The sequence below is a fragment of the Bacillus rossius genome, chromosome 11 (genome assembly GCF_032445375.1).
Source record: "Bacillus rossius redtenbacheri isolate Brsri chromosome 11, Brsri_v3, whole genome shotgun sequence".
NCBI lineage: Eukaryota > Metazoa > Arthropoda > Insecta > Phasmatodea > Bacillidae > Bacillus > Bacillus rossius.
The window spans coordinates 57943923-57963976 of record NC_086338.1 but is presented as its reverse complement, the minus strand read 5'-3'; the positions used below and the strand labels follow the sequence as shown (position 1 = coordinate 57963976).

Below are 20054 nucleotides of genomic sequence, written 5' to 3'. Positions count from 1 at the left end.
TGTTTGAAGTGATTTTCGGATGTCTTAGACACAAGTTGTTACACATCTTTCTAAACACACCTTGTGTGTGTATATAGCGAGTGTTTATATATTTATATTTATATGCAGGGTGTGTCTAAAAAAAACACGTCAAACCAAAAGTCTATGCCAGGCATATAGAAGATGCATAATGACGGTGGAAATGGGCATTTAAAAGCCTCTGTTCATAGCTAGAGTTAAGTTTACCGGGTACGAAAATGTGCATTATTTCTCCTTGTATTTGGAATGTCATTTAAGCAAGATGCACAGCTCTTAACACTGTCAACACTATCGCCTCTATGGCATTCAACGTAACACGAATAGCCACATGCATTATCTTCCACGAAAATAAAATTCCTGGTCCGTCGCTGGTCATGTATACCCAGTGGACAACCCCATTATTTTTTTTTTTTGTCATTTGTTTCTGTGTGAAAGGACACGGCGAGATGAGGAGAGAGGGAGAGGGAATAACGAGGGAGGAAAGCAGACGAGAGAGAACTCGCGAATGCGCTCGTAGCTGAACTCTACGCGCATGCGCAAGAAACTTCTTGTTTCGCCGGCAACCCTTCTGCGAGCTACGTAATGCCCGGAGGGAGGTTTTTTTTTTTTTTTGTCCTCTGTTAGCATGAATTTTGTCACTCTCGACCCTCCTTTTTCTTTCCCTCTGAGATCATTCTCTCTCTCTCTCTCTCTCTATCCCCTTCCGCCGGCATTGTTTCAATTTCCCTCCGTCATGCTCGCCAACCCTCGCGGAAAAAAAAAAGTTTAGTTTGATTACCGGGGAGTGGTTTTTGCGAGGCTGGAAGGTCGTGATTCGCTTCCCACCCCCTCCCTCCCCGGGCCAAAAAAAACTCCTTCTTGCGGAAGTGAGATATGAGCGGGAAGAGAGGCCATTTTCCAAAATGGCGGCGTTATCCGGCTTCTCCAGAGCCTGGGGACCGTATACTCACAATTAGAGATTCATATATGTATATGTATAATTTTTTTTTTTCCCATTTCAATGTAGAAGTTTTAACGACTCTTGTCGCCTCTGGGTTCCCAGCAACCGAGACCGTACCTAGTGGGCGGAGCCGAGCGCTCGACTGTACAGCCATACAGCCAATTACAGTGGAACCCTGTTATAACGTTTTTTCAAGTGGGCAAAAAATAAATTAATTAAGCAGGAAAACGTTATAAGCAGGAAATATCAATTTAGCACTTGTCAGTTTGACCAATGGAATCATCAAGCTATGTAAGTAAATATAATGTTAAAACCGCTGATGGGTACGCTTGATTTTCGAATTTTGCTTAATCAAGCCAACAGTTTTTTTTCTTCAAATTCGTCGTCCTTCCAGATTCTAATTTATTTGTATTTTAATGAACACTGCAACACTTACGTAGAACTGTCTCGCGATTCGCGACGATGACGTCAGTGTGGAAATGCCCGCGAACAATTCCTTTGCCACTTGAAAATATATGTTTTTATTATTCCTAGCTACGAAATAAATTAGTTAAACTCTATCAGCAATAAAGAACGTATTTTTTTTGTTGCCATTATGGGATAGTTGGCAAACTGAAAAAAAAACACACCAGAATGGCAAAGAAAGGAAAGATTTTTTTCCTTCAAGGCAGGTGCCAACGTTACGTACCTTTTATATCGCGATTCCCCCCTCTCCAAAAAAAATTAAAGGTTATTTTAATCAGTGAAGATTGGGTTCAGAAGATTAAAGGATATGATGAGGAAAGGAGGTTTTCTTTTTCAGTTCCTAAAAACGTAGCAAATGTCATTATACATGGAAACAGAGGCGGAAGAACAATTTCAGCACTGCTTTTACGAGGATGGTCCTTGTAAAATCAGTTGCCAAACGAATCACTGGTAAAACTGCAAGGCAGAGCTTCGTACCATTTTTGCAACTCTACAAAGCCCTGCCTTGCAGTTTTACAAGTGATATCGTTGGCAACTGGGTTTCCAAGGATCTTCCTTGGAAAAAAAACAGTGCAAACTTTTTTTTTTTTACAGTGAAGAGTTTGATGTTTCAACGCCAAATCTGGAAAACGTTTTCGCCAATCTGTTTCTTTAACACGTGAGAGATAAAGTTTTGACGTGATAACATCTTATAAATCGATGAACGCCGGCTGCACGTTCCGCCTGAGCCGAGCGTGCAAGAACCGGCCAACCACAGTGCGAAAAAATCTTGTATAATATCAAACAGATTAAGGCGGGATTTTAAACTAATTGTTCGTGATTATGTTTAAACAAATTATTTAAATAAAATTTGAAAATATTTTAAAATAATATTTGAAAATATTTTAAAATAATATTTGAAAATTAAAAAAGTATGCAATTTTTCACCAATGTTTTCTTATGACGTTATCACGTAAAATTATCGTCCGTAAACCGACTTTACAGACAACCCCCCTTTTTTATTTATAGACAAGGGTACTTGTGTGCCTACTTCCGAGATGTTTCTCGTCGGTAGAACGTGGACAGTACAGTACAGTACAGTACAGTACAGTACAGTACAGTACAGTGGCGCTGTAGGACCACATGAGCCGTGCGCCAGACTGTGTGACTACACGCCTGGGTGCGCTCCGCAGTCGACATTCGGCATTCTGGATTCCGTTTGTGGCCGCGAAGACGTGGTGTTGGGGGGGGGGGGGGAACATGCGTGCCATGGTTTTTTTTTCTCGGCGCGATGACATATTCACTGCGTCTCTCTTGGACGCATGCTGCGTGGGCAACCAAGCCTCCCTTCAAACACCCCTGAAACCAACCCTTCCAGGGGTGCTCTTGGAAGTAGGCGAGCGAGAAGGTGAGGCCGCCCCCTTTTCCCCTTTTCCCCTTTTTCCCTCTTCCCCTCTTCCCCTTGTCCCCTTTTCTCCTTCCCTTGTCCATTTTCCCCTTCCCTTGTCTATTTTCCCCATTTTCCCCTTTTCTCCTTCCCTTGTCCATTTTACCCTTTTCCCATTTTCCATTTCCCCTTCCCCTTTTTTCCTTTTCCTTTTTTCCAATTTTCCTCTTTTCCCCATTCCCCCCTTTTCCCCCTTTTCACCTTTTTCCTCCTTTCTCCCCTCAATCATGTTTGTCCCGGGCTGCGAACACTGTCGTCTCTCGCTCGTCCATCAGATTGCTTGCTCAGCTCCGGTAGGAAACGGTTCGTTCAAACACCGTTCAGTATTTTGAAAATGTCTGGTTACGAATAGCATTCGAGAGCATTTACACCCGTATGCACAGGTTACCTTTGAAGTTTTATTCTTATACTTATTATATTTTCGACGATAAAATAAGTCAAATTTGTCGAATTGATCGTATTTCGTAAGGGGGAAAAAAAAGTGACATCTCACAGTTGAAGCTGTCTGGAAGAAATTTTTATTTTATTAGTAACTGTGAATATTTACTTTAAAAGTTTAATTGGTTCGTGCACAGTCAACAGATGTATCTGTGACAGTTAAGTTTGCATAAATATGCAAATAAACTTTACCTTACTTAACTTCTGGTTTGTAAAAATCTTTTCTTGAAACTCCATTTTGTTACCATGTATTTTAGAATATATATATATATATATATATATATATATATATATATACACTGTCGGAATTTGTATTCCTTTTCAATACGAATTGAAATTTAAGCTCAAAATGAGTAAGATTCTTGTAATCGAAGATGGATATTCATTCTGTGCTAATAAGTCTACTTAAGTCATTTATTTTTGTTTTCTGCTGAATCAGTTCATACAGAAAGGGTTTCAGTCAGTTATCTGGCAAGATAAGAGTTTTAAATGTTAATACGTTTTGCTAAAACACACACCAGTGGGATTTTTTCTTTTAAACTTAATGTTTAGTGACTGAAGCTTATTCAGCATGGATCGATTCAACTGGTGTCCTTGTATGATTTACAGCGTAAACTATACATTAAGTATACTTCGAAGGACTTAATGTTTAGTTTAAAAAAAAATTAGAAAATTTTTAATAAATGTGTAGGTAAATAGGTCTGATAATATATTTGGTGATTAATAATGGCAGATTTTTTTCTTGCGCAAAGAAAGTGCAAGGTGATTATACTTGGCCTTTGGGTACTTTTCAAATTCATTGGACACTGGGTATTTTTGGCAAGACAACTTGTCTGTAGATACTGCTGAAAAAACAATGCCTTAATCTGTACGTACATCAGCTGGTAAAAGGTGTATTGGTCTATGGATACTGTTGGAAAAATGTTCGTTTGTTTGTGGTTACAGTTGGTACGATGCCTTGGTCTGTGGGTATTGCTGGCGACGTGTCTTGGTCTTGTACTTGGTACTGTTGGCACGATCAAGATCAACAAAATGTCGATAGTTCTGATTTTAATGGCCCTTAATCATACTGGGTCCAGTAAGTTCAGCCATTACGCGATGGTTTCAATAACACCGACTGGATATAATTCTAAGAGCGATTTATTTGTCTTGATGTTTTGAAGATGGGCATGGTCGAACATAGAAAATTGTGGAAAAGTTTTTTTCCAGCTACGAGTCTAGAACTTTTTCACAACTTTCACCTAAAAATTTACATTCAATGGGTGATATTTGAACATGAATTCATCACACCCATTTTATTGTGATTAATACGATGCTAAAGCATTCGCAAATGTACGGTAACCATACAAGTACAAGACAAGCAAAATGAAACCTTACCAAACTAAAATGTCAAAAAGATTTTATGTGTAACTTGGTTTCATTATTTTTCTTGAGACTTGTATTATAATAAAGTGAAACTTTACAATATTTCTACTGAAAAAAAATGCATACATAAATGTGTATGTATAAAATACTGTTCAATCAAACCTTCATTGTATATTATTTATTCTGAATGGCTTTCACGACTGCCTTATCAAAATTTAATCATTGGCGATGGTTGCATAGTGCCTTATCTAAACATTTGTAGTTTAGTCTTGAAAAGGAATATATATGTATATAATGTTAAAATATTGAACATTTTCAAACAAATATTACATCAGCATTAATTCTTGCCACCAAGTCTTTTTGAAGCCCACATTAATAACTGGCAAAAAGTACTGCATTAGCCTCACAGCTGGGCATTGTAAATTTGGTCCGGCTTGGGAATTGTTCTTATATAAACAAACCCAAGATTAAAATGCAGGACAAACGATTCGATAGCAAATAGTTTTCACTGCTAACAGAAAAAAAAACACTGACAATTCATAAATTCGAGATAAAATATTTATATGGTTGCAAAGCAGAAGAGGCTGTCATTCTGGTGTCATTTTAAGAGTTATAAAGTAGACGATAATATACAGTGAACTAAATGTCTTTAATCCGGTATCTTAGGGACCACGGCTATGCCGGATTAGTTACTTTGCCGGATGATCGAACGTCAGTATCGTTTTAACGGGACTACCAAGTAAAACGTGAAAATTTTTACACAGTTGAAATGTGACCCTGCTATAGCGCATTTCATCCTTAGATTGCAGTGTGCATTTCAATGGTCATTTACTTTATCTTTTCAATGCACGATTTCTGTCATTAGTTTTGTCCTTGTCTCGGTGTGCGCTGTTGCCAGATGTACGCCGTAGAGCGTGAAAGTTTCAGACACAACTTTGTAATTTAATGAAAATATGTTTAATGTATCGGGAAAAAAAATTATATTTTGTAAGGTAAAATTTGGAATGAGAATTGTGTGAAATACATTTTCCTTGTGTATTTCAGCATGAGCATCATCCGATAATTTCCACTTTTTTTTTATTTCTAAGTAAATGTATTTGAAAGACGCCATCTTGGTTCTAACAGTTTTTTTTTCAACCTTCTCGTAGTATAATTTAATATTTAAGAAGTTTGACTCTTCAGCAATGCACATACTTACATTTAATGCTTGTTATTAATAGTTACTGAGTGTTACAAACAGTTTCTCCCGTGAACTAATAATTGGCAATTAGCATTCAATTATTTTTTTTCTGTCAGTATGACTACAGCTTTAATTTTTAAAATATATATCAAAACTTATGATTAACGATGGTATAAAAATAATATTTTTAATTTAAACAACCCCGTTAGTATCAATCAGGCAATAGTGTTCGCCATTCACTGTGTATTGCAGTCTAAGCGTGAGACAGAGTAGGTATCGCAAACAGGGCACAGTGTAATGAAATGTAAACCGTCAGTCGCGATAAACTCCGAAGCGTAGCAACGCGACACCCGGACATGTCTGGAGCGGTCGATTGGTGCCGAATTGCACAATGTTCCGAGGGAAAAAAAAAAAGAATGCCGGATTAAAGACTTTTCAACCGAAATTGCCCTGCCTTTACTGTGACAGGTGGTATCCCCAGATACCTTCGCCAGAAGCCGAGCCAGGGATGTAGCGGGACTCACGAGTCGATACGATCGAACCCGACCCCGGGAGACATTGGCTGGTCGCGCGAAGCCCTGCGCTTCATCCGACTCCGATAAACGAACTGTCGCCTCAGTTTCGGAAGACGGCCTTGTCTTTGCAGCCGAGTAGACCAATCTGAAACGGCGGACAACTCGCGTAAATTTTGGATGTAGTAGAATGATTTAGTTTTTTTTCCTTCGGAAAACCGATATAGCCACTCGCGAACAGTTTTCAAAACCCCATCATTTCCAGTTAAAATAACTTTTAAGACGATGACACGTAGTTGTAATGCTGTATGTAGGTTTAACGAAGCTGATGGAAGTAAAGCGCCCCATGCACTAGCGGATATGCTCGGCGCATGGCCGCTACCACACACTACACGAGCATGCTCGTCTCTTTCTCTATAAAGACAGTCGGTGTTGTACTTGCACAACGGCTGCAAGTAGCATTGCACTGTTTGGCGGATTATTATTATTATTTTTTTTACGCAGTTCACGACGAAAGCTTGCACGTAAATTGCCCTTTTTTTTCCCCCTTCTTCACAAAGTCGACGTCGGCGTCTGGAAACATTATTTCTCTGGCTTTTTTTTTCTCTAGCTGTTCGTAGCACTCTCGTTTGATATGCCTATTCACATATTCCTTACTCCTTGTATTCCACAACTGGTCGAAGAGAACGATATAAATTCATGAACTCCTCCCATAAAACTTTGTTGTCATTAAAAGACATGCTGATGCGACAGCAGACGGGGCGAGCCGAGCATGCTCGGTCTGACGGAGGCCGGACCAGCCCACGTGCTCGCCGCGCATGCCCGCCAGCGCGTGGGGCGCTCACACGAGCTGTCCGGACAAGTGGGGAGCGGTGGACGGACGCCGGGCTGTGCTTGCAGCCGCCGGCGCATGAGGGCGGACTATGCACCGGCTGTTCTCGAGGACTCGCACGCCCACCGGCGCCGACATGAAGACACAGAGCAGCCTCGAGGTGCCCAAGCAGGTGCGCTCCGCCTCCATCGACGAGATCCAGCTGGAGGCGAAGCGCCGCGGCGGCGGCGAGCCGGGGGCGGCGGGGGCGGCGCAGCTGCGCGTGCCGCCCCAACAGGGCCAGCGCTCCAAGAGCTTCGACTCGTCGGGCGGCGAGGCGGCGTACCTGGAGGTGCCTCAGCGGCGCTTCCAGCGGCGGCGCTCGTCGAGCGACAAGGCGGGGGCGGGGACGGGGGCGGCGGAGGTCTACTGCGTGCACTGCGCCTGCGCGGAGGAGTTCCACCGCCTCCGGGCCGCAGAGGCGGGGGCGGCGCGCGCCCGCTCGCCCTCCTACAGCGACGAGACGTCCTCCAGCGAGGAGGACTGCCCCCAGGACCCGCCCCCGCCCTGCATCCGCGTGACGCTGACGCCCGACGCCGCCGCCGCCTCGCCGCGCCGCCGCTCCATCACGCGCCAGGAGGCCTTCCTGCTGCCCGACCCCAGCGGGGCGTCGCTGGACAGCGTGTCGGACCTGACCTCGGAGGGCAGCGAGGAGTGCGCGCTGGTGGTGGGCGACATCTTCCTGCAGGTGCCCGACCTGCGGCGGGACCGCGCCGCCTCCGTGGACTCGTGCTTCGCCAAGCTGGGCGGCCGCACGGAGCAGCTGGAGGCGGCGGGCCTAGAGGTGCCCCAGGCGGCCCTGCGCTCCCGCTCCGTGGACATCGTGCTGCCCACCGACGAGCAGGCGCGCTACAAGGCGCTGGCCCTGGCGCAGCCGCCCTACGGCCCGGGGTACTAGCACCGCCCTCGCCTTCCCTTGCCCTCCACCTGCCCGGTGCCCTGGCCCGCCCTACGCCTCGGCTTTGAATATATATACTGTATAGAAGTCGCGAGTGGATAGGATTTACTCTACGTTTTTCAGAAGCGTATGATGAGCAGCTTGGGAACTTCACCGCTGCAGTGCGCTGCCGTAACGCCCTGTATCTTCTTAGTTGTTATTTATACGTTAGAGCGCAGCACTGTCGCCCGCTGTCCTACCCCGCACCCCCCACCCATCATTCAGTGCAACTCATGGTCGTTCAACGGGAGGGGGATGGTGTGTTTGAAGAGTTCGACACTTGTCCGCTAGGGACCACCACATGTCGATGCCCTAGAGTTGGTGGCGATTGCGGCGGTGAATTAACCAACTACCTCAAAACCGTATTAGAAATTTTAACCTGGGCTGGCGACTTCTATACAGTATATATATTCAAAGGCCTCGGGGTACATAGCTCCACGCCTCTATCCCGGTTGTTACCTGCCCTGGCCAGCCCGGTTCCATCCTGGCGGCTCAGAGCCTCGGTGTGCTCTGCGGCCTTTGTTGTCTGGCGGGGCCACTCACAAAACAAACATATTTATTTATTTATCGTCTTTATTGGTGGCGAGGTTAAGGCGAACGCCTTTTCTTACACTTAACCACTTTTCTGCAATTACATCAAATAGTGGAATACTAAAAATTAAGCATGATATAAGCAGATGTTGACTAAATATTAAGAGGACAAATTAACATTTTAACTTAATGTTCAAATATTTAGTTTCAAGTAATTATTTTCAAGGCCAATAGAATATATATCTCTTGGTGTCTGATAATGTTTAACAGCCGTGTGTAACCGCGGTGTTGATTAAAGTGGAGCTTAATCTCCTGTGTTCAACGCAGTCCTCCTTTTCGGTATTGGCACTCTTGCTTGTAGTCTTGTGTATTTGAGAGTGTATACATATTGTCGCCGGTTCTTTAGTTCGCGCGATGGATTTGTTGGTGTTTGGATTGTGACTCCTACTATATTGCCTCTGCTGATCGTACCGAGGTGCAATCAGCAGGGTTGGCCACATTTGTGACGTCAGTTTTTTTTCTTCCGATGACGTTTTTTGGAATGCCAAAATCTATTACTAAAAGTGGTTGGTATACATCTCGTTATCGTCGTATCAAATTAATCAGAGTCGACTTGGAAGAGATACATGCTGCCTTTGCTGTATGTCTAATTGCCACCTCAGTGTTAATTATCGAATTTCAAACTCGTAGGTACGCATGTAGCAGTGTCTTTTGTAGACCACGCATATTACCTACGCACTAAAACCATTTCAATACTGAATGAAAGTAAAGACAAAATTTGTATTTTTACTACAAATCAACAAAATATAGTTAAATAATAACTTTGTTTTAAACATTTACTATTGCATGCAGTCCTAACTCTCCGGCGAATACTTTATTGGGAAAATTAATAATTCACAGATTTTTTTTTGCAACCGAGAAAACACAACTGAAACTTTCTGTCGCAAGCGACTTCTTGTTTGCACAGACCGAGATTATAATCTAGGAAAATTGTAGTGGAATAAATAACACGGCTCAGCCTAATGTTTCCATATAAAATATTCTGACACTTCAACAAATTATGGTTATCACGCATGAGTTACAATAGTCGCAACACAAAAATTTTATCAAAAGTTTTTTGTACCCACATAGTTTTTTTTATATTAATTTTTTCCACACAGCAAACAAATATAAAATGTATGTCATAGTTTAAAGTGATGACAGGTTTAGTATTATTTGTATTATGGCTCTTAAAGCTAATACTATATCTTCATTTAGTTATTTTAATTTTAATTGAGGTATTGCAGGATATTTTTAAAAGAAATGTATTTACTTTCAGTTTTTACTTTTGAAAACTGTGTATTTTTTTTAAAATCTGAAACCAAATATATATCTGGTAATCAATTCTAGGCTAAGTAAGAATGTTATTTTCAACATACATGAATGTGTGAAATCATGAAGTGATGTGTCGTAGTGTTACCTAACCAAGGTACATAATCTCAACTGAAGTTTTTTTTCCCTGGAAATCAGCGTTTGGATTATTGACTACGTGATTGCATTGGGTCGCTACGAAAGCATCCAATCCACTCTGACAAACGGATAAAAAAAAATTCATTTCAATAAGATTTCCCTGAAAGGGATTGCCGCGATTATGACATCTAAGTGAAGTCATGACCGTTTATCGTGGTCACCCGATTATTTTACATTTGAGGCGCTACACATTATTTTCAATACTTATGCATCCTATTTATTATATTTAATATATGAAAAACACAACTATCTTCTGACGAGCATTATTTGAAAAAAAAAAAAAAAACAAGGACTCCAACCTGACGGTGTAACCTTTGTTGATTCGCTTCTTTATTTAAAATCTTTTGAAAATTGGTTTCATCGCCACTAAAATGCTGTACGAGTCATAATAATATTGATGATATTATAATTTGTTTACAGATCACATTATTAAAAGATATTTATAATTTATCTGAGAATGTGAATGACATTGTGATGTTGGTAGAGACGATCGCTAGTGTAGGTGATCCTGAATAAACCGCCCTGCGGTGCGTTATGAGCTGGCGCGACGTTCAAATCGGAACAGTCAATTTTGTGGAGAAAAAAAAAAACGTTAAAAATGGTAATTTATTTTGTTAATTTGGGTTAGGCATCTCCATCTTTCAATTTATTTATTTAATTTTTTTTTTTTAAACTTTGCGTGAAATAAAGTTTTTGTCCTAAACCTTTTGGTTTGACATGACACAGGACTTAAGCTCTGGCTGCTTGTTGAAGTGGGCACTTGTTAACTCGTGTGATTGTAATGATACCTAACTGTAGTCGCCCGCGGCGCTTACATGTTAAGAGTCTGTTAAGAGGTATATATAAGTCCTGGGAGGCCTTGACATACAAAAAAAATGGGATACGTAATTAAAATCAGAATTACAGCTAAAACATGAGGGGGGGAAAAATCCAAGATGGCGGGTTCTGATCCCCCTCAACTACGAGAGAATACCTTAAGCGTGAGTGCCCCTGTTGCCGCGGACATGGGCGACGCTACTCGTTGTTATTTGCCGTCCGCTACTACGTAGGGGCGAGCGGAAGAGGTGCAAACACGAGTCGCTAATTGCTGGCACATAAACTCCCCCCTCCTTCCTCCGGGGCGTAAACAAACAGAACTCTTCGCCGACGGGGCATGAGCTAGAGGGAATTAATTGGACCGTCATTATTGATGACGGAAGGGTTGGGTAAGGGGGGAGGGAACCGGGGCTGACCCACGCATGCGCAGTACACCGGCGGGTCGTTACCACAGCGCCAAAATACCACAACGCCGAATGTCAAAATTGACCACAACGTCGAAAACTAGAAAACTGCTGTGTACCGCAGCGCCGAAATAACAACTGAATGAATTTGTGTGTGTTTCTTAACCTAGTCTAACCTAACCTAGTCTAACCTAACCTAACCTAACCTTTGTGGCAGTCCTGCAGTGACATTTTTCGGCGTTGTGGTAATTCGACGTTGTGTTACACAGCAGTTTTCTAGCTGTCGGCGTTGTGGTCAATCTGGCATTTCGGCGTTGTGGTATTTCGGCGTTGTGGTGCGTCCCCTACACCGGCCAGTCATCGTCGGGACTTCGACGGCTACTTTCCTGATCGCAGCGCTTGTCGCATAGGACACCGACACCAGACACCATCACCCAAGCACGGAGATCTTAACTCCTTGGCAACAAAGCTAATAATCACTTCAACGTTAACAGAAAAATTAAACAATGATTGCTTGCGTAATGTTCTCAGAGCTTTCACGGCCATTGTCTGAAGTAGCTTGGCTTCTGGGTTGTAGCCGCGTCCTTGGCGAATAATTCACCGACGTTTCGGTCGACATTGCAGTCGCCATCATCAGGGAACAGTTAACTACTGATGATGGCGACTGAAATGTCGACCGAAACGTCGGTGAATTATGCACCAAGGACGCGGCTACGACCCAGAAGCCAAGCTACTTCATGATTACTTGGGTTCATCGAATAAAAGCACTCTCGTAGCGGGGAAAAAAACCTAGCTTGTAGGATATTTGAAAATCACTTTTTTTTTGTACAGAGAAATATTCATTGCAATCACAATCGCGTATCTTCCGGAAAGAAAGAAAAAATAACCATAAGGCTGCGAGAGGTACCTATTTAATATTTGGCGTTTGGGAATTATTTGTTCGAAACACTTCAACATGGCTGAGAGCAGCTGTTTCACAACCGCTTAATCGTAAATACTTTCCAACAGAGACCCTTCGACGCCGTTCCAAGTGAGGTGCTTACTTCCCAACGGTACAGTTGTATGTGCTCCGCTCGAAGTCTCACGGGCGCATGCCTCATGGCCAAAAGACACCGCCTTGTGCGGTAAGGCGAGTGGGTACTTGATGTGCGTGCCGTTGTAGCCCTTAGCGCTTCATGGCTTCTTCACATCGACGCGCGCTTGAGCCTGTGAAGCCCCATTTGTTCCAAACACAAGACAGCTTCATTACTTAGTGATAAAATATAATCCCGTCATTTCGTAGGTTTTTAACCGCAAACTTCAGGTGTCTAGACCAACACCGTGCAGTATAGTACAGGCCTAGTTTTCGCCCACGTCTAATTTAAGAGGTTCAGACAATTTCTTCAGCACTTCTTTGTAATGAGCCGAATGAGTTCTGCCACTCCACGTAACAAAATGCCTGAAGTTACTTTGAAGTTTTAAATAAGATACTACACAAACATAATATTAAAAAAATTGAGATATTTTTGACAAATAAAGTTGGCTTAAAAATACGACTTCATCAGCTATTTGACAATTGTGTCGTGAACTATGGGCGGTATCACTTGAAGGGAGAGAGACAACTCTGGTTTAGTCTCCGAGTCGTGCCAGCTGTTGTGGCTGTGGGCTCCGGACCACGAGGAGATGCTGATGGGCCGGCGATGTTCACGTCTCTTCAACATCAGTTACATCGTCCCAGGCGTGGATGTCCTTGCTGCCACGTGTTCCCGTGCGGAGAGCTTTCAGCTTCAATTCAAAGCGCTTTTATTTTCACTCAGCTTCACATTTTGGAATCACTCCTGCATCCGTTAATGTGTTTTTATTTCGTCCAAGATAAGCAATCGGTCAGTTTTACTTTTTTTATATCGAATAATTTTTAATTTTAATATTTTATGAGACAGGCGTTTTGATATTTCTATGTTACCGTTACTTCTGCTAGTTCAATGTGCTTTTCTGACGAGACATTATTTATCTGAACTTTTCTTCCCCTTTAAGGTATCTTGTCTGTAAGGTTTTGCCAGGGACCATCACTCCAGCCAGTTAGAACTCAGGTGGTATCAGAACCACGATAGATAGGGTAGGGTGCTAGAAAATGCAGCTACTTGAATTTGTAAAGACTGTGTAAGCAATTAACAAAATCACTATTTCAGTGTAATCATCGCCGAGAGTAATAATCATTCGAGCCAAATATAAAAATACTTGCTTGGACTGTGTTTACACAATGCATACCTGTTATTTTAGTCGGAAAACTCTTAAGGGAGTAAATATTGTTATCGGGTTGGCTGGTATTGTTATATTTTAGAATTTCTAACCCATTCACCTCTCATACACATTTTATTGTTAACGGACCTACATAGCAACATTTAATATCCAGGTGTTTTACACCATCACAACGAGCATTTCGCTGGCTCAAATCGAGACGCGGTTTAATAATTTACCTACTAACTTAGTTACTTAAATTGAGGATGTTTGTGAAGTGTCCGTAATGGAATCATGAGCTCTTTGTCGAGTGGGGAGGAAAAGTAGGTAAACCGGTAGAAAAGCGGGCCTGTCGAGGATGAACTCGGTGGAGAATACGGAAAGAGCTGCCCCTTGTAGATAAGCCTTGCTTGAGAGCGAGGGGGAAAAAAAATCGTGGAAGGAAGCAGCCATGGAAATATATACTCGGATGGAAGAAAAAATTGAACAGGAGAAGAAAATTGAAATTCCTGAGGAGACATTTTGAATTCAAGGAAGGTACCTGAGAGATTGGGAAGGGGGAAGGAAGGGAAAGCCGATATTCGATGGAGAAAAAAAAGTGGGGGTTGAACAAAAGGGATGTTAACTGTGTTTCGCCGGACTCAGCGAATCTCTAATCCACTGGGAGTATCCAGCCTGAGGAACGGATTTGTCACTAATTGTTTAGTGAGCGGCCTGTCTTGTTCTTCTCTCCGCTGAGGACTGTCGCGTGCGTGACTTGAGTATTCGACGCTCTTACAACCAGCCCTTGAAATAACTTGTGAACTATTCTTTGGATTTAAACCCCCAGCTGATTTGGTATAAAATCAGCAAAGCCAACATTTTTGAAAAGAGCCCCTGATTTAAATTCCACATGTCAGCTGACCCTGGAACAGAACCAAAGAAGTTTGAAGGGCCTCCCGTTCAAATTTAGCTACGCACATGACTGTGAGCTGTACGGGTCACAACGGTACTGAAAGAGCTGGCCCTATAATTTTATATTGGTAAAATTATGTAACACACTTTTCTTCCTGTGATGTTGTAGATATTTCATTTAATTTTTTTTTAATAAATTAGTTATTTTACGATCTGTGTAGAACACCTTCATTGTAAAAGTATTTACGGCATACTGACTGTCTTGAATGATGATTTGCGGACTAGCTGGGATTAGAACCTTCTTTCCGTGCGAAAACAGATTGCGGATTCGTTGACTGGTTTCTTGTGAACTATTTCAAACACACTGCGATTTCATACAAGCGAGGGACCTCAGTACTCGTGTGTGTCAATTTCCGAATGATTAGACTCATTATGGTGATTGTTTTGTTTTATCTTCTGTTGATTTTATTTCTCTTTTTTTTACAATAGCAAAATTTAAATTATTTGAAACATCTATAATTCTAATGAAATTTCAATCAAGAAGGTTTGACTATTTTACATATGATTGTTAAATATTTGGTCTATGTATGAATTTACTTTCGTGAAAAAAATTTTTTTTATTAATACATGAAATAATATATTAAAATACATTAAATATAATAATTTTATGCGAGGTTTTGATGCAGAATATGTTTAAAATATTTTGCCAGTAGAGTGCCTATAATACACATTTTTAACAGTTATTAAGTTTTTTTAGAGACATTATTATCCGTGTAACTATTGTAAAAATGGTAAAGACATTATTTCAGAATATTTCTTTTGTCTACCATAGTAAATGGGAAAAAAATTTGAGATTATGAATCTGAAGGTAATGTAGATAGCAAAGAATGACTTGTTTTCAGCATGTGATGTATGTGTTCAAAAATAAATGTTTCCTATATTTACTTTTTGAATTATTGTGGGGATAATATTTTGCAGCAGGCCGATTTCCTTAAAGTTGTTTACACTATTTTGCATTACAAACTTTATTTGTATCCATAATTTGACACATATTCTATCCAGTTGTTTATTGCTATTTTTATTCATACATCAACTAAGATTATTTCCATAATTTTAATAAACTAGTCTTTCTTAATAATTGGCTTAGAACTAATTTTTTGCATGGAAATAATTCGTCTTGTAATTTTTCTTACTACTCTAATGTTATGGCAAATAACTGCCCAGCATTTTGCCCTATTAAATTAATTATGGATTACTAAGATTTATTTAAGTATTTTGTTGAATTTGCCCTCTATTGAAATCTAATGTAAAATAACTATTTTTAGGACATACTAACAGTTTGAAATGCCTTATATTCTTATTGTACATATTATTGTGATAAGATTATCTAAATCATGCATGTTTCACACTTGTTTTGGAATAGTTGTGTTCTAATAATAATAATAATAATAATGCTGGTATGAAATCACCTGGTCTAGTACTGGTAGCAGTTTGTGATTTTAGCTGGGCATAAATGGTAGAAGAGCATGGTTTTGAGCTTGAGTCGTGAATGGTAGCTACATGTGGTTCTATTTTTATAAGCTGATTGGTCTTGATTGGTAGCATATTTTGGTTCTATATCTGCCTGTTAATGGTAGCAAGCATTGGGTTATGAGTTGGCCTGCTGATAATGGTTTAATCTGAGGTGTAATTGGTAGCAGAGCGTGGTTCTGAGCTGAGGTGGGATATGGTAGCAGAGCGTGGTTCTGAGCTGGGGTGTAATTGGTAGCAGAGCGTGGTTCTGAGCTGGGGTGTAATTGGTAGCAGAACGTGGTTCTGAGATGGGGTGTAATTGGTAGCAGAGCGTGGTTCTGACCCGTGTCGCGGGGGCTGGTGTGTCTTGCAGGCGGCCGGACGACGCGGCGCCGGGGGAAGGCCACCACCGGCCAGTGCGCTGCACCCCAGACTGGAGCGATGCGGCAGTCAGCGGCGACCACCTGTGGGTGCCCACGTCCGCCTCGGGAGACCTCTGCTACGTGGGCGAGCAGGACTGTGCAGTGAGTACCTGACTACAAGTTCCGCCTTCAACTTTTGTTGGTCTCGGCAAGCCTGTTTACTTAAAGAGAGTTGCTTCTCTGCCATATTTGATGATAATGTCTTATAAATCGATGAACGCCGGCTGTAAGCACGAAAAATCATGACTTATTGTCACGTTCTGCCGGAGCCGAGCGTGCAAGAACCGGCCTACCACCTAGCGAGAAAATCTATATCAAACAGGTTAAGGTGGGCTTTTTAAAAGCAGCAATTAAAAAAATTGATATGATGTTATCAAGTAAAAATATCGTCCGTAAACCGACTATACAGACAACCCCCTTTTTTTTTGTCTCAGAGTTGGCTTGAGGTGTTGTAGCTAACCGATGTTTCGCTGTACATTGCAGTTGGCATTATTGGGGTGACAGGAACATTGTTTTAAAGTAGGTTCTGTTTGCAGGGGGCTAACATTAAATTAGGGAAATTATGTTGTTTTTTTTGTCTTAGGACCAACAAACAACAGACACAGTTCCTTCCCCTTTTCCATGATTTTATACTACTTTTGTTTTTGGTATAAAACAAGTACAATCAATTGAATAATGTGTTAGTGAAATCACAGCCCTCGTATAAAGAAGTAGCGAGATTTCAATTAGCAAATCACGCTTTAAAGTATGCACTACCTCCTTTTATTTTATTTACTGGCACTCGATTAGTAATTTTTTTTTGGTGTGGTAGGCAATTGTTCAAGCCCTTGGCGTGCCGAAGATGGTCTATGAAGAATCAGTTGGTTGCCACTGCTATTTCGAAATCAACTTTCGTGTTTGGATTTTTTCGTGAATAAAACCACTTCGGTAAAAAATTTACTGGATTGAGTAAAGTTTATTTTTTCGTGGGGGGGGGGGGGGGGGAGAAGTTGCCAATTTATTCCTGCATCTTCCCATAACAAATGGTCTCGGTGGTAGCCGGGAAAGACAATTTGTTTGCCACCGAATCGAACACGAGCTCCCGATCTGTTGGTATCTTGTGCGGTTTTTTTGAGGGAGGCTGGAAGAGCCAGTTTCACTAAGTGCCATCCCACACAAAAAATTCACGTTAACTATGTCTTGAGTGTTGTGGAAAAGTAGCGAGTGATAGTGGCTTACTCTCAGCGTGTTTGTATTGTCCTTTTGGTTGTCCATCCGTGAGGTTTTCCCATGGCGACCAGCGCGAACCAACAACAGCATACGAAAATACAATTCTTTTAAATCAATTTTTTCATTGCAAGAATCATCAAAATAAAATCAATATTATTTTGTGATCCAGCCATGAATGAGGTAAAACATAAATTATAAGTATAATAAACGTAAAATATGACTCGTAAATGTAAACAAACTTTGTTGGTATTAAGTACATATATGAAACTTATTCGTTTGAGTTATTTCCGTAACCCGTTAGTTAAATTTGTTTCCGTTTTGCACCGAAATGAACATGTTAATTACAGGAGAATGACTATATCAGAAAGTATTCTTGCTCTAAATGTTATCGTCTATTTTAATTATTAGAAAAAAAAAGACTTCTTTAAATTAAACAAAGTACATAGTGTTTGGAATTCTGCATATTGAAGACATAGTTATCTCATTTGCTTGTGATTTTCCAGTAAAAGAATATACCATATTACTTCACCTCACTTCTCCACTGGTAAAAGGGGCAGTTAAAAATGTTTTGTCTCTGCTCATGTAATTACTGTTAAAGTTGGTAGCGACATTTTTATCAACAGCATCATGCGTCTGTGCTGATCTCTCTTTCTCACTTTTTTAACAGCCTGGGAGGGTTCGTTTTTTTTGTTTACATTCAAAGTAACCTGTGTAAGACCCCGTGAAAAGTGCCAAAAAGCAACTTTCAGTAGTATTCCTTCAAAGTAATTACCCTTTAATCTCCGAGGAGTAATTAATTAACTCTTTAGCAGCGTGCTTTCTCCTTCCCCGCCTGCAAAGTAAAAAAAAAAGCCGAATATGCTAACGAAAGTCTTTTAGGTTGCATGTACATTACCTTAAGAATTTCAGGGAGGTAAAAAAAATTACTTGCCTGAGGTCTTTTCTCACCTACCTCTGACAATAATAAAATTATTTATGAAATACTTATAAGTAATAATTCAAGATTTTTTTTTCTAAGTGCAGCTTTTACTTTTTAATATTCAACTATGGCATACCTACGTTCAAATAAGATTCTCTTTAAAAACAAATTAGTTTTTCTCATAAATATGAACATATGTAATTTTGAATACTTTTTAAATGGGAAGTTTTCCGCTTGAAGATACAATTAAGGTTTCTGCATTATATTGAAGGTAGGGGTTTACATCGCATGGCTAGGTAAACTCGGATCGTTTTACGAGTCTTTTAGTATTAAAGTGGAATCCTAACTGCTGAGCGGCGCTTAATGTTGAGATAAAACCCGTTAACTGTAAGTAATATATATATATATATATATATATATATATATATATATATCTCTGTGTGTGTGTATGTGTGGGTTTTTAATTAACTGTTTGTAGCTTTTGTTTCAAATCCCTTTTGACGTGACGTCTAATAAATCGATGAACGCCGGCTGCACGCACGAAAAAGTGTCCCGTTACGCACATTGTCCCGTTACGTACATTGTCCCGTTACGCACATTGTCCCGTTGCGCACATTGTCCCGTTGCGCTGTGTCCTGTTGCGCTCATTGTACGCTTGCGCCGCATCTATTACTCTTCCACTCGATTGGAACAACCATCGATTTGACTTTTTCGAGGCAAATTAAACTTGAAACACTCCCATTCGTTTCCTACTTTTTCTATCATCGTCCTATCCTTAACAGAATAACACAGATTGGAAGAAGTTAAATAGCAAACATATACAAAAGTTATAGTTAAAATAATCTCTTCGTTAAAGTAATAAACATATTTGAATTAATGAGTGCAAAAAAAAAGTAAATTTGTCAATTAAATTGTAGATTTCATTTCACTCCTTTGTGTACATACAAAATAGTGATAATTCAATAAAAATGATTCAATGCAATCATTTCATCAATGTTTTGTTATGACGTTGTCACGTTAAACTATCGTCCGTAAACCGACTTTACAGACAACCAATTTTTTATTTTATTTTTTTATTTTAATGTTTCTGGTGGCGGGGGCAGTTTTCAAACGACGTGCGCTGAGGGAGTGTTTCCGGGCGGGCGGTCTGCGTGGTTGGCTGACGTCAGGGCTGGACGGGCCAGTGTGTCCGTGAGGAGCGGACGGGATTTGTCCGTGAAGGGCGGACACCGGGCCGGACAGAGCGTGAGCTCCCGCTCCCAATCACCGCCGCAGACGCATGTCCGAGGGGCGCGGGAACAGGATTACAGCGCCGCGCTGACGTCACGGGCATGATGGGGTCCTGATTGTGTGTCCACCCCCCTATACCCCCCCCCCCTTCCACGGGGCGCGGACAGTTTCAGAGTCTCCTCTCGTGCGCTCGGAACCCGCTTTGTATCGCCTGGTTTCCGCACCGCCGGCCAAGCGGG

At 41.2% G+C, this 20054-nt stretch overlaps 1 protein-coding gene across 5 annotated transcripts in view; it reads left to right on the top strand.

Annotated features, from left to right (window-relative positions):
- Nucleotides 1-20054, top strand: part of LOC134537099 (eye-specific diacylglycerol kinase) — a 221446-nt gene that overhangs the window by 134497 nt on the left and 66895 nt on the right. For all 5 annotated transcript variants that reach the window (XR_010075925.1, XM_063377378.1, XM_063377379.1 and 2 more), the window contains exons 2-3: nucleotides 7245-8106; nucleotides 16409-16559. Coding sequence is in view for 4 of the 5 variants with exons in the window: in XM_063377378.1 (XP_063233448.1) it covers nucleotides 7268-8106; nucleotides 16409-16559 (990 nt within the window). In the remaining variant the exon portion in view is untranslated. The remainder of the gene's footprint in view (nucleotides 1-7244; nucleotides 8107-16408; nucleotides 16560-20054) is intronic.